Genomic DNA, 14,585 nt, shown 5'->3' with positions numbered 1-14,585 from the left:
TTTGGCACTTCCGAAGCAGCCGACGCGGCCGCTGCGTACGCGTGATCCCTCATGCCACGTCACGCCGACAGTGGCGCCAGCTTTTCCGGTGTTGGAGCTCGCCCCCAATAATATTGTTTAGAGCGCGCGGCCATTCATTTCTAGGTACTGTTGGTAAAGAGAATAGAAATATGAAAGATGTCTTACAAATGGTTTACGCTTTTATTGAATCAAACGATGATTTCAACTGTTGGTGACGACAAAACGAATTCAGGTGTTCGCGTCATTCGTGCGATTATCTGTCCCCTTCATGAAACATGCTCCAGCGCTTGATGACGGCTTGATATTACGTCGTCCGATTGTCTCACGCGAGCGTTTTAAGCAGTGTGTTTCTTAAACTATAAAATGACTAGCCTATGAACAAGTGCGGAAGATATTTAAACATGGTAGGCTGGCTGTAGCCACTTCGCAAACTTTTTCAAGGTTGGGTGCAGAAACGTCTTTGCTTACAACTGCCTCGGGTGCGGCGATATTTTTATCTACCATCATGTTGTCCGCTGTCGAGGAAAACTTCTGGTCGTCTAGTACAGTTAAAAGTGCGTCATTTCAAGAACATAGACTTGTTTTGGGCTGGAGCTTGTGGTGGCAGCGGCTCTGCAAGAAAAGAAAGGTAAAAGTTGAAAAACACACTTCATGTGGCTTTTCTAATATTTCACTTGAAATTACTACAGCACCCTTTCTGCTGGCATGCTAACAAGGCAATAATGATTTAACTACAGTGTAGTTATCCTTATGTTGAGTACGCACACCCACCTCTGAAGATGACCCTCTCAGAATCTGTGTACAAACTACACTCACAATCAAGAGAGGGAGGGGAAATATTACACATCCCACGCATTGTGGGAAGGCACAAAGTATTGATGTGCGTGTGTATTTGTTTCTGTTGTGAATGCGTGCGCTGTTATTATTCAATCATCAATTACCAACTTCGTGTACGTATTCACGTTTATAGGCGGATAGCAAAATGGCACATCATATGCTGCGCCCCTCCAGCTCGGAACTTAGAGTTTCACGGCACTGTGATTCCCGCTTAGAAGCAGCTTGTGTTTTAGCGAGGCGATTATGGCGAGTTGCCCAGACAAAAGGCGTTTGCGCTCTTTGATGAAGGAAAGAAAAACGCTTTCTCCCCGTCCAAAGCGTAAATAGGCAGTCGATGTAAACGAGCCACTGGGATCGTCGAGGCGTGTGTACGGCACGCCAGAATGTCTGTTGATAACTGCCACAGGAAAGTGCTCTGACGCATAACTTCAAGTTTTGGTAGTTTCGGTATTCAAGAATCGATTCCTACGATGGCTTACGTGTAGGAACACATGGTGGCATACACAAAGATATGCTCAGGAATACTGCTATGAATACAGCTTTCCATTTCCGTTCTGCAGCGTGACCCGGAACATATGCAACCCGCGATTCGTCTCACACATTTCAGTTACACCCACGGATACGACATCTACGGAACAACGGCGCCCCTGCAGGTACGCACGGCTCGTACTTTAATACTGGCAAGGAAGGCGTCCCAATGAGAGTACACAAGGTGTCTGCAAGGCGTAGCACGCCCCAGAGACTTTCGGACAAAAGTAGGGTCATACCTACTTTGTTCCAGCAGCAGGTACTGATTTCAATTTACTCTCCCCCCCCCCCCCCCCCCCCCATCCCGGGTTAGCTGCTTACTGTCGAGTGTGATGAATATGGAGCCTGGAACGGGCAGCGGAAAAAGGCACCCGCTCAGTGCTTATATGTAAATCGGTACGCGGAGCGACTCCGTGCTCCTTTAGTGACACGGTACAGAGTAAGCATTGGGCTCTCCATATAGACGTTTCTGGCACGTGTGATCCATCTAGTCGCAAGCAACTTATGCCTTTGCCCAAGATGCGCAAGCGAAGTGGATGTAGTGAGAGCAGCGGTTCGGCTGCGACCAAACATCAATTTCGAGGTTCGCGTGGGAAAAAAAAGTCGCAGTTTCACCTGAAAGGCGAAGCATTGATTGCGATATCAAATTAGTATACAGCTATACGAAGCAGTGATAGCAGTTTTATCAGCCGTATAAACTTGGAAACATTCGTTTGCGAAGTGAATTAACAAGCATGGTGTCAGCGTGCCCAAGCAAAGATAACACATCCCACTCGATAAGCGCGGACACTCGCTGTCAAAACGCCGGTGTGAGCAAGCGCTGCAGCAGCAGCGAACGAAGTGACGTTCGCGCGGTGAGTCGCTTCAGCGCAAGAGCGGCGAGAACACGCGCTCAGAGGTATGAGCCGTCTGCGGATACATTTCAAAAGTACGCATTTGTTGGCGGAGTTGAAGCCGCCCCGCCCCTCGCTCGCTCACTATCTGCCCGCTTTCCTTCATACATGACTAGTAAGAGTTAGCCGGAATCGTCAGTTACCCTTGCGCCTGCGATTTGATTGAGCCGCGGTCGTCGGCTTTCCTCTCATGATTTCACTCAAGCATCAAGCAACGGCAACGCCGAAGGCAGAAATGCATCTGGAGTGTCCGCATAATTGATATCGCAATAATAACAATGACGTAAAACTATAATTACGTAGTGTATAGTAATGTGAAACCCTATGTAGATTCATCGGGAAATTATAGTCACGCTGTGTTGTAGTACTGACGTTCTTTAGGGTTTTCGGAAGGATAATAGAGGAAATAAACAATCTCAATATGCGCTAGCTTGCACGTGGTGAGTTTTCCAAGCTCGCGTGACACGCAAGGTACCTATAGCACAAAACAAAGGTGAGAAATAAGAAACGACCCGCTGCAAATGAATGCGATAGTCCCGAGGCGTTAGGACTTCATTGAATAAATGAACATATAGTAACAGCAGACACCTTCAAGCACTGGCCAGCGGCAGTTAGATTGGTTATACACATAAGCTATACAATACTGGAGAAGTCCTGAAATATAAGTTCACGATAAAAAGCAGAAGCAAGTGCCTGCAAAGCACGGGGAAAGACCTCCCGCCTGGCCTCCGCTGCCAGGAGGTTTCGTTAAGGTCCGCGTGAGTGCAGCACTGACCACAGCTCGAGCCTGTGTATGGGCTTCCGATTATACGCGTAGTGCGCGCCGATGAACGTGCCGCTGGTGGCGGCCTTGCGCAGAACACACGGGAGAGCAGCCAGCCGCGCGCCGTAGTTTGTTGTGTCGTTGACAGTGCTTCTCTCTCTCTTAGTCACGTTTTCAGAGCAAAATAGGCAACACCCTTCGCATGTGTGGGGTGGCCAAAGCTTCAAAGAATGTCGAAGAAGAATTGTTGCACGGTGGGGGGGCTCAAATACCGGCGAAAACGTGCCGGCGATACGGTTCTAATCATTCCCCGCAAAGCCTCATCAGCGGGAGCAACGGCAGCAATGGATCGTCGCTTCGGCGGGAAATTTCTTGTTCTGGTCCTTTCCTTTGTCGCGTGGGTGTTTATTTTTTTTCACTCGATCATAGTTAGACGCGTAAGCGACAAAGTTCGTCTACACTGCAGCATGCAGTTTAAAGGCATTTCGCTAAAGTTCGGAATGCCACTTGCCGCTTATATTGTTTTCCGCTTCTTTACCGCATAGGGCTAGCTAAGCAGCACGACTGCACGAGCGCATTGTGTTGTATATTAAAGCAGTAGAAGTTTGCAGGAAGTGAAATTGTTAGTATTATGAGGCCCGGTAAATCCTCGCACCACTTGTCGCGCACTTAATGTTTCTACATCTATTTTATGCGTGGCTTCGCACATGTTTAACAATTGCTAGTTGCTTCATGCATAACTCTTGTTGATTCTTTTGAAGTGCGACGTTTTCACCCTGCCTCGTTTATAAATGGTATAAATCACGCTGTGTCTTATCGGAATGATACCAAGCAAGTGCTTTTTTAACAGCTTTATTCTTTTCGCCCGAGGGCATCTTAAACTTTGTAGTTTTTTGGGAGATATGTTTAGAAAATAAGTAGTTCAGGGTGAGAATTGCTAATAGTTGCTGCACGTGGTATTTTTGTTGCGTTTTTCGCTGAAACGTTCGCGTCACGTTTGGGAAGTCATCACACCTCGATGCTGTCTGAGCAGACTTAACACGCCGAGTGATTTGTTTGTTTCACAAGGTAATCGCTTTTTGCATGTAAATTTTGTACTCAACTGAATTATTTCCTATTATGCTTACGCCGCACAGGAATAAACCCGGCCTTGCCGCCAGCGCTTATCTACTTTGACTAGCGCTGCTCTGCCTTTAAATATATCATGTGGCACGTCTCTCTAATAACATTAAAAAAAGTACTGAAAAGTTAGTCACACTTTAGCTTTGTACGTTTCCAAGCAGCTCCCTTGGGAAATCTAGGGTGCGATCTTGTACGCGTTCCAAAATAGAACGGAGGCGGTTCGTTCCACCGAGCCAAATACGATTCGTCAATTCGAACCATGCCGAACGCCATGACGTCAAGTATGACGTGATATCTGCTGTCAATCATTCCGTGTCGTCTGCTATCGGACAAACGGAACGGAACATACCGCCTATTTCGTGACGTAAAGAACGAACCGCCTCCGTTCTATTTTGGAACGCGTACAAGATCGCACCCCTAATATTGCAAAAACTGCAACGGGAACGGCAATTCATCGGCGGTACAGCGCTAACACGCGCTTTTATTAACCCGTTCCTTTGGTGAATTCGTTGGCTAGTGTAGGCGTTTACATCAATAAATTCGCAATTACTCTTTTTGAGGCGACTTTGACTGCACTTATTCGGCGATGTCACATGTATTCATCGGCAGAAAAATCACAACGGCATATGCAGACATCGCACCATTCTGATTTGTTTGATATATGTCTGCACTAACGACGGGTGCTTATTATTGAGGTACAGAACCAGCATTACGTCAAGGGCAGAATTTAAAAAAAAAAACGATCGAGACATCGCATTAGTCAACAAAATTTATCGGCTAGTTCACATGAGCTCCACTTCATGTAAATGGGGTTCATGGCGTTTGTCTGCGGAACACACCTGGCACGTACGTGGACCATCTTGTCCGAAACACCGGTAACATGCCACTTGGGAGAGCGTACCGCTGAGGGCGCCTTGTTGGAGTACACTAGTTTCTTGTGTAAATGGCCATGACCATACTTGGGAATTCTGATTGGGAAAGTGCGGTTGGAGAGATAGCTTTCTATATTGTGAACCACATTTCCTCGAATGCCCATCACCGACAGGTCTCGCAGCATCTGGTAGCGCCAAGTCGTGTCGTATGCCTTTTCCATATCGAGGAATATGGACAAGAAGCACTGCTTGTGTACAAATGCATCAGGAATGTTTGCTTCGATGAGCTCGCAATAGTCGGTTGTAGAGCGGCCCTCCCTATAGCCACATCGAAAGTGGTCGAGCATTTTGTTGGACTCTAGGAAACGGACGAGACGACGAACGATCATTTTCTCAAAATGCTTGCAAAGGCACCTCGTGAACGCTATAATTGATTGGTGGATATTGTTTTTGCCCTAAGGGCCTGAGATGGCCAACGAGTTGCATGAGACTTGGTGATGAGTGGAAATGTGCTGTTCTTCAATGAGAAGATGAGTTGCACATTGTGGTTGCCACATGGCTGTATATCGGCCTAAAATATTCGCTCTATGTGGCGTAATATATTTTTCCATTAATATAATGCCCATGAAGGTGAGTGCGACGACCATAAAAGTACATTAAGAAGGTATAATTACTAAAACGTGTTAATCATAGCTCTGGTGCATCAGCAGAGCCCTTCAGCGCAAGGTCTACCAGGCATGTGGTCTGTAAGTGACGTATTACAGTCACTTACAGCTGTGCCGCAAATAGTCTGACCAAATAAGTTACTATCGTGTTCGTTTCTGGAAGAATTTTAATACATTTTAATACTGTGACTTAAAAAAATAATAGCATGTAAGGAGATAACTTTCACAACTAGCGTACAGCTTAGTGCTCCATCCTGCTATACACCTGTCTACATTGTGAACGGTCGAGGCTGCGCATCGTCAACTCTAACACGAAACCTCAGCAATTTGCTGCGAATAACCATTCTAGAAAAATTCCGGAAGACGATCCTAAAGTGCCACGTAGTACCACACGCCTTCTCCACATTAAGGAATACTGGTAAGACTAGCTGTTTGTGGAGAAAGGCATTCCGGGTGTACATTTTCATGCGAAAAACTGGGATGTGGTCGCTTTGCATCCCCTGAAACCGCATTTTCATTGGTCTGATTCATTTTTTTACTTCAAGATAGCGAAGCACGCGCCTGTTTACCATCTCCTCAAAAAGTTAGCATGGGCAACTGACCAACGCTATAGGCCTATAACTATTTGCCAAAGAACAGTCCTTACCATGTTTCCGAATGGGCATTAAACAGTAATGGTGCCTTTCCAAAAAGAGGGATTGTGGTCGGAAGATAACATAGCATTGTAGAAAAAGAGAATGATTACTTTTGTTTAAGAGGGTAAGTATTTAACGTATGAATTATTACCGATCAGAAGTTGCGGCAGATTTGTTGCAGCAGTTTAGTGGTGCTTGAAGCTCTGTTGTGGAAAATTATCGATTGCATGCCTCGCCTTTTTAACGTTTTCGTTGTAATGGCTGTCGTTCTATTCGTGTTTTCAATTGTGGAATGTTTCAGAGTAGCGTGAGGACCTGGATGTCTGTTCAAAATGTCCGTCCAGAAAGTTCGCTCCGTCTTCCATGCTGTTTCTGTGAGTATTTACTAAGGGTAGCAAGTAAGGTTGTCCACTTTTTATTCTGTTCACTCTATTCCTGAGCTTTGTCTCATCTTTGTAAGAGTTAATTCCCGATATGGTAATTTTGTCAACTATCTCTTCAAGCTTGTCGGCGCGTTCTGCTTCCCTGGGATTTGACGTGCCTGAAATTAACCTAGTTTTCTGCTGTCAGCCAATCCAGAAAGAACCCCAAAGCTTTGTTCTGCTTCTTACGCGCGTTACGATACTCATTATTCCACCACGAAGCACGGTGTTTGCTCGGTGACCCCCTTGTTTCAAGGATACATTTGGGCGCGGCTTCAATCAGAAACATGGTAAAGTATTGAACCCCATAGTCCGCACTTAGAGCACAAATGTCAACCTACCATATAAAGTAATATTTCGGAACTGTTCCCAGTAGCCTGAAACAGCCTTCCACCGAAGAACATGTGGAGGACATTCATTCATGTGCAGCGTGCACAGAGCTATCAGGAAGTGTTCGCACCCGTAAGAGTGTTAAATAATATTCCATTTAAGATGAGGTAGAAGGGTCGGATATGCAATGAATATGCTTTCTTCGCAAGACTATAATATATAGGTTCCTTCCTATTCAAAAGGCATGAACAAAAAAAATACTGTTAAATAAGACGAGATAGCGCGTCGCAGCGAGAGACGCCCCATAGGTTTTTGTGTGCATATAAATCTCCAAAAACCAGATAATATTCTGTTATTGACCTAATAATAATTGAAATTCATGTTTATGGAACTGAAAATGGGAGGGACGGAGTATGTACAGACAGTAGATGGCAATACGTTTATTTAGAAATATGCCTCGAACAGCCGCTGACCCAAGGGGCGCTTGTAGTTGTAAATGCTCACACGCTGTACATTTGTCGAGTATAGTGGCTACACCGACAGATGACGATTCGAGCGCATCATCTTTACGGAAAATAAAATACTGACGAAGAAAGTTTGTATGCTTACATTTTAAATAGGTTTGCTGTACACAGAGCACTTACGGAGCGAGTTCGCGGAGTTCTTGAACATCATCAATGTTTCTCAGAAGACCTCTGACATTCCATTGCATAATCTGCCTGTCCATATTGAAGATACATTAGCGCTCTGTGTACGAAAAACAAGTTTTGGTTTAGGAGCAGAAAACAGCGCTGAACGACCGGACTAAGAGAAGGACAAAGATAACAGCGCTGTGGTCCGTGTCCTTCTTTTCGTCCTGTAGTTTAGCGCTGTTTTGTGGTCGTAATGATGAACCATTCAGCCCAATGCGTACCCTGCTGCTTTAGGTTACAGAGCCGTATCAGACGGTGTAATTCGGTTTTTGACTTTTTTTAAGCGGTCGAAAGAATATCAGCGCCCTTTAGGCGCTGGCTGCTCCACCTTGCTTGGAGTAGTGTCCATAGCCTCTTGGGAAGCCATGGACACTCGCTCTAGCGAGCGATGCGCACGTCGTGTAGACTTCGCCTCGAGCGATGAAGCCTTGGAGAAAAGCAACTCGGACCTCGACGCGCCCTCCTTCAGGGACGGCGAAGCATCGCTGGCTCCAGTAGCCACGAGAGCTCGTGGCACAGCCGTGGCCACGCTCTTTTCTGGCCGGGAAGATGCCGGAGTCTGCTGCGGCGTTGCCCCATTACGCGGCGCATTAGCATATCCTAAGGTATGAATGAAGGAAACACGTTCTCGCGCTTCTTGAAACGAGATGTTCTCCTTGACTTTCTGTATCATCATCATCATCATCACCATCATCATCAGCCTGGTTACGCCCACTGCAGAGCAAAGGCCTCTCCCATACTTCAACAGCCCGGTCATGTACTAATTGTGGCTATGTCGTCCCTGCAAACTTCTTAATCTCATCCGCCCACCTAACTTTCTGTCGCCCCCTACTACGCTTCCCTTCCCTTGGAATCCAGTCCGTAACCCTTAATGACCATCGGTTATCTTCCCTCCTCATTACATGTCCTGCCCATGCCCATTTCCTTTTCTTGATTTTAACTAAGATGTCATTATCTCGCGTTTGTTCCTTCACCCAATCTGCTCTTTTCTTATCCCTTAACGTTAGACCCATCATTATTCTTTCCATAGCTCATTGCGTCATCCTCAATTTAAGTAGAACCCTTTTCGTTAGTTTCCAGGTTTCTGCACCGTACGTGACTACTGGTAAGACACAGCTGTTATACACTTTTCTCTTGAGGGATAATGGCAACCTGCTGTTCATGATCTGAGAATGCCTGCCAAACCCTCCCCAGCCCATTTTTATTCTTCTGATTATTTGTCTCATGATCCCGATGCACGATCACTACCTGCCCTAAGTAGATGTATTCCTCTACGACTTCCAGTGCCTCGCTACCTATCGTAAACTGCTGTTCTCTTCCGAGACTGGTAAGCATTACTTTAGTTTTCTGCAGATTAATTTTAGACCCACTCTTCTGCTTTGCCTCTCGAGGTCAGTCAGCATGCATTGCAATCGGTCCCCTGAGTTACTAAGCAAGGTAATATCATCAGCGAATCGCAAGTTACTAAGGTATTCTCCATTAACTTTTATCCCCAATTTTTCCCAATCCAGGTCTCTGAATACCTCCTGTAAACACTCTTTGAACAGCATTGGAGAGATCGTATCTCCCTGCCTCACGCCTTTCTTTATCGCGATTTTGTTGCTTCCTTTATGGAGGACTACGGTGGCTGTGGAGCCGCTAAGATATCTTTCAGTATTTTACATACGGCTCGTCTACACCCTGATTCCGTAATGCCTCCATGACTGCTGACGTTTCGACAGAGTCAAACGCTTTCTCGTAATCAATGAAAGCTATATATAAGGGTTGGTTACGTTCCGCACATTTCTCTATCACCTGATTGATAGTGTGAATATGGTCTATATTCATGACTATGGACTTTCTGTGTATATCTATCTTTTCCCTTTTCCTCCCGTGAAACATGATCGGGACTATGCGGTTTGACCACAGTCGCAGTTCGCACAGGGGAGCGTGCCAGTGCAGTTGTCGGAAGCGTGGTCTTGTTCACCACGAGGCCTATACCGCAGAACTATTCCAGTGTGTTTTATTTCAATTTACTGACGTCAAATTTACGTAACTGCCGGCGCAAGCATCGGGCGGTGACCCGCAGGCGTTGCCTGAACAGCCCAATCAAACGCTCTCTTCGAGTATAAGAGATCACTTTTGTTTGCTTTGAAAACGAATAACATTGCCTACATGGAGCGCTTTTTCATATCTAATTGGTTCACGAGAGGTGAAGTGTACGCTCAAGTAGACAGTATTCCGATGGGGTCGAGACAGCACACTGAAAATATATAACTGGATGAAGAGGGTGGTTGCTTGCGTTTGCGATTGGTCCGCTTCCCCTTATGTTGCGGTGGCTTGCCTAAAATCGCGGCGACATGCAACAGACAGTTAGAAATGCCGCTAAAACGGATCCTCAGCAATGAAGAGTTGGCGAAACGATGTTGTATAGCTGACGAAAGGGCTCGATAAAGTTGTGCGGCTTCACAAAAAGGTTTGTTATACGCAAATAAACCCATGCTCTACGGTAGGTGCACTTAGCCAGTGCCTGATAGATTGGCGGCATTCATCTTCTATTTCTTTCTGAACGGGCATTTTCCAGCTATTCAGAAAAACATCCAGTTTTGTTCGACATATTAATCAATCTTTAACACTTACACGTAACTTTGACGCAATGAGTTTTCGCAGTTTTGTGACGTCGAGTGACAAGCAGGGGATGTGGCTGCAACCTGAAACTTTTTGGCCAATATCAGAGGGTTAATGGCGAAAAGGCTTCGATTTGGCCAATATCAGAGGGTTAAAGGCGAAAAGGCTTAGAATCAGAAATAATTATTTTTCTTTTGTTCAGTTAAATCATGGATATTTAGTGTGTACGCGTCATGTCAGATTAGGAGCTATCGCGTGACAGAAAGGCAAAGTGGGGTGGTCCAAAAAGTTTTTGACCAATCGCGGAGGGCTGATTGCAGAATTCGAATAGAAAAGTTTGGAAGAGCTTTACGTTATAGCGCCCTACATTTCGCGCAAGTGAGCGGGCCTCGGCAGCGTTGCGAACTATGGTGAAATCTTTGGCATTGGAGACATCTACGTGGATTTGGCTTGCATGATACTACTCATATCTTTGTGTAACCTGTTTCAAGAGATTCTGGCAGCACATTCATAGCAAAGGTGAGAATGAGATGTTTTTAGGAATTTCATTGTCGTCGCGTTTGGTCGTTATTCGTTGCATTTTGACAACATCCTGCTCCTTCCACCAACATCCTCCTTCCATTCTCTTTGGTCAGAATCAAGAGATCAATGATCATTGGTACCACACTTCTGCATGTGTTTATTGAGCTTTCTTGGGTTACCGTGATTTGAAGATCACCAAAATCCAGGAGGGTTGAAATGTTTTCATGTTGGAGCTTGTCGCGGACTTCAAGCGGCAGGCCGCCGCTAGCCGTTTTATTGATTTTGTATCCGGGAGCCAGCGCGTCAGTGAGAACTTTCGCAACGGTGAAAAGTGAAAGGGTTTGAACTGTCTTTTCGGGGCACTGACTGTGTGTAACATGGTAGCAAGGGAAGCATTTCTTGCGTTGGACGAAAAATTTGAGTGTTTCTTCGGTGCACCCTCTTTTCGAAAGTGAGCGATCAAGCAGTCTGAGCATGGTGCTAAAGTCATAAATAATTTATTTGATTTGGGCAACTGTGCTAGCCGTCCACCACTGAGTCGGCCGCCACCCGAAGGAATCGCATACGCCAGTTCCACATAGCTACAATAACCTAACCAGCCACGCCCAAGTTTGGATAAACTACACCAGGTTAACCCTTGCTGCCTGGAAATATTGGAAGTAAAAGGGACCGAGAAATTAAAAAAGATGGAGAGTAACAGGGAAAGCCGAAGATTAAAGAGGAGGATAGGAAAAGGCAACTACCTATTTCCAGCAGGTGGGTCAGTCCGGGGGTGCCGTTTACGTGAAGCCGGAGCCATAGGAGTGTGTTGCCTTCGCTAAGGGACCAAACACCAAGTAGCGGTTCAACGCTCAGGATCACTTTTCCCCCGGACAGGTTTAAGCGCAGGTGAGTCCTGCACCCGTGTGCTCGGGTCCGTGGTGTCGCAACGCACCAAACGCCTAATGACGTAGACGCCCATGCGCGGCTCGTCAGTGCTATAGTACAGTAACTAGTCACTGATGAAGAATCTTTACCGTGCTTAAAAACTGGGACAACAATGGCTTATTTTCATTCTAGTTTCGTTCTAGCTTTCTAGTTTTCTTACTATGTACAAGACGAAAGCGAGGAAGAGTGTCTATCGATCGGGTGCAAAAGTTCAAGAGTTCATCGGTGCACCCCCACTTTCGAGCATGAGGATTAGGCAAAGGAGAAAAGGATGCTATATTAAAACTAAATTATCAAGCTTGACGTGCAAAAACCACAATCTGATTATGAGGCACGCCGCAATCGGGGGCTCCGGAAATTTGGACCACCTGGAGTTCTTTAACGTGCACCTAAACCTAAGTACACGGGTGTTTTCGCATCTCGCCCCCATCGACATACCGACACCGTGGCCGGGATTTAATCCTGAGACCTCGTGCTTAGCAGCCCAACACCATAACCACTAAGAAAACACGGCGGCTGAAATGATGCTGCGCCGACAATTCTTTGCTTTAGTAGCAATGGCAGCGACCCACCACGGAGTCCACCTAGAGGACACTGCAGGGCATATTATGTAATGATGCAGACGCCAGCCTTACATCGCTACTGTAACCTATATTGTAAAGAGATCCGGTTCCCAGAATTTTTGAAGATCACCTGGAGCAGATAGCATAATGTTTGTCATTCAGCTTAATTATTCTAAGAGACGGACATTACTAGCAGGAGAAACTGAAACGTATATTCAAAAGTGTTTAGAAAGAAATCCCTAATTAACGTCGTTAACATGTACCGCACACACTGCAATTTACGAATTTTAGCCGATAAGCTTGCCAAACGTATCAACTCCGATATACCCTCCAAGATGACAGCAGTCTTGAGTTATTTTCCAAAGTATGGGCAAAATATATGGGCGTTTCAGTTAGATACTTTCGTGCTTCAAGGCATAAATGAGCGTTTTGTTAAAAGAGTAAATGGAGCAACAGTGAACCTTTGCGCCCAATCTGATGGCGCATACGTCCAAATTGGTGTCATTCCGGAAATCCATTCCAAGTAAATAAACCTTGCAATAACTCCTACAGGAATTCGTAAGTTCTAATATGTGCAGTGAAATAATTAATCAATTGGTGAATTTTCGATAATTATTTCAATTAGTATTTCAATTAATTGTGCGATTAATGTCCGCCTGTTCGAATAATTCAGCTCAAGGACAAGTTTTTGCTAACTGCCACAGGTGATCCTAAATTTAAATTATGGGGTTTTACGTGCAAAAACCACTTTCTGATTATGAGGCACGCCGTTGTGGAGGACTCCGGAAATTGCGACCACCTGGGGTTCCTTAACGTGCACCGAAATCTAAGTACACGGGTGTTCTCGCATTTAGCCCCCATCTAAATGCGTCGGCCGTGGTCGCGATTCGATCCCGCGACCTCGTGCTTAGCAGCCCAACACCGCAGCCACTGAGCAACAACGGCGGGTCAGGTGATGCTTAAAGATTGTAGAAAACAAGAATGATTTTCTCGTAGTATAAGCGACATCATCACGGGTGAAGCTGATCGCACAGGAAATCCTGCTAACGCCTGCACAGAAATCGTTCCTTAATGCCTCCAAATGGGGGTAGGTGGTGTTGGGTCCCATTACCTAACTGAACATAACCTAAACTGCTCTCAATTAAACGAATTTGGCGAGGCTTTATTTAGGTTCGGTTGGGCTGGGTCTCGTTAGGTTCGGTTGGGCTGTGCCAGCTTAGATTAGGTAACCTAACCCAAACCAACCCAACCTAATGCAGATTAGACAAATTAAAGTATAATTTACTGAGAGGCATTAGAATGATATGCTGTGAAATAGGTTTTGCCGGCTTATCACAGTAGGGCGTGCAGCACCGTGCTCTGCATAAAAAGCGTATGCACGCGCATGTGTACAAGGACGACTGGCCGGTGGCGCGTGCGTAATGTGCCTTCAGTTATGCTTCGGGCACGCGCTCCGCTGTTCGCATTTCATTCGCTGTAAATAATACGCGTTAGCGTAACGGGATGACAGGACGGACGGACGCACAAGCCAAATGATGTGTCGAGCACCTAAATGCTGCAGCAATGAATTTAACTCTTTAACTGGCAAGATAAGAAAGGCTTGACCTAGAACATTTTTATTGCTTTTTTCTTCATTGTATTGCTCAAGTACGCACCAGCTGAAATATCGAAGGGTTTCTCTAAAAACTAAGCGAGATACAATAGGTCAAAAATATTGTTCAGCGGTTGGTTGAAGTCGATGTATGGTCAAAAACTGGTGCTTGATACTTGCTTTGGCAAGAACAATGCATTATCTTAAGATGCACCTTTATGGGTATAAATAATAATAGCTTGTTTAAAGAAAAGAGAAAGATCGCACTGGCGAGAATGCGACCACCATGTGCGCTACGAAGAGAATGACGAAGTCCTTCGGTTTTGTCATCAAAACATCTGCTGCTGCTCACATTTTGACCCTTTTGTGAATGCCACTATTGAGCAGGAACATAAACGGATATAGATTGAGAGGCACAGACTAATATTTAGAATTGTCTCGTCCTTGCACATGTTTTTGTTGGGTCAACAATGTTGTTGAGCTACCAGTTAACGGGTTAACTTGTGCACTTCAACGTCCCAAACTGTACACCGGGTTATGGGAGGTATCGCAGTGGAGAGCTACACATCATTTTTCACCATAGGGGCTTCCTAAA

At 45.5% G+C, this 14,585-nt stretch overlaps 1 protein-coding gene across 2 annotated transcripts in view; it reads right to left on the bottom strand.

Annotated features, from left to right (window-relative positions):
- Nucleotides 1-187: 187 nt before the first annotated feature.
- Nucleotides 188-14,585, bottom strand: part of LOC126534410 (organic cation transporter protein-like) — an 82,453-nt gene continuing 68,055 nt past the window's right edge. For both annotated transcript variants that reach the window (XM_050181694.3, XM_072289203.1), the window contains one exon: nucleotides 188-633. In XM_050181694.3, coding sequence (XP_050037651.2) covers nucleotides 570-633 — 64 coding nt within the window. In that variant the 3' untranslated portion in view covers nucleotides 188-569. The remainder of the gene's footprint in view (nucleotides 634-14,585) is intronic.

This window comes from Dermacentor andersoni, chromosome 7 (assembly GCF_023375885.2).
Source record: "Dermacentor andersoni chromosome 7, qqDerAnde1_hic_scaffold, whole genome shotgun sequence".
NCBI classification, from domain to species: Eukaryota; Metazoa; Arthropoda; class Arachnida; order Ixodida; family Ixodidae; genus Dermacentor; species Dermacentor andersoni.
The sequence above is the reverse complement of the archived record's forward strand: the minus strand, read 5'-3'. Positions and strand labels throughout refer to the sequence as shown.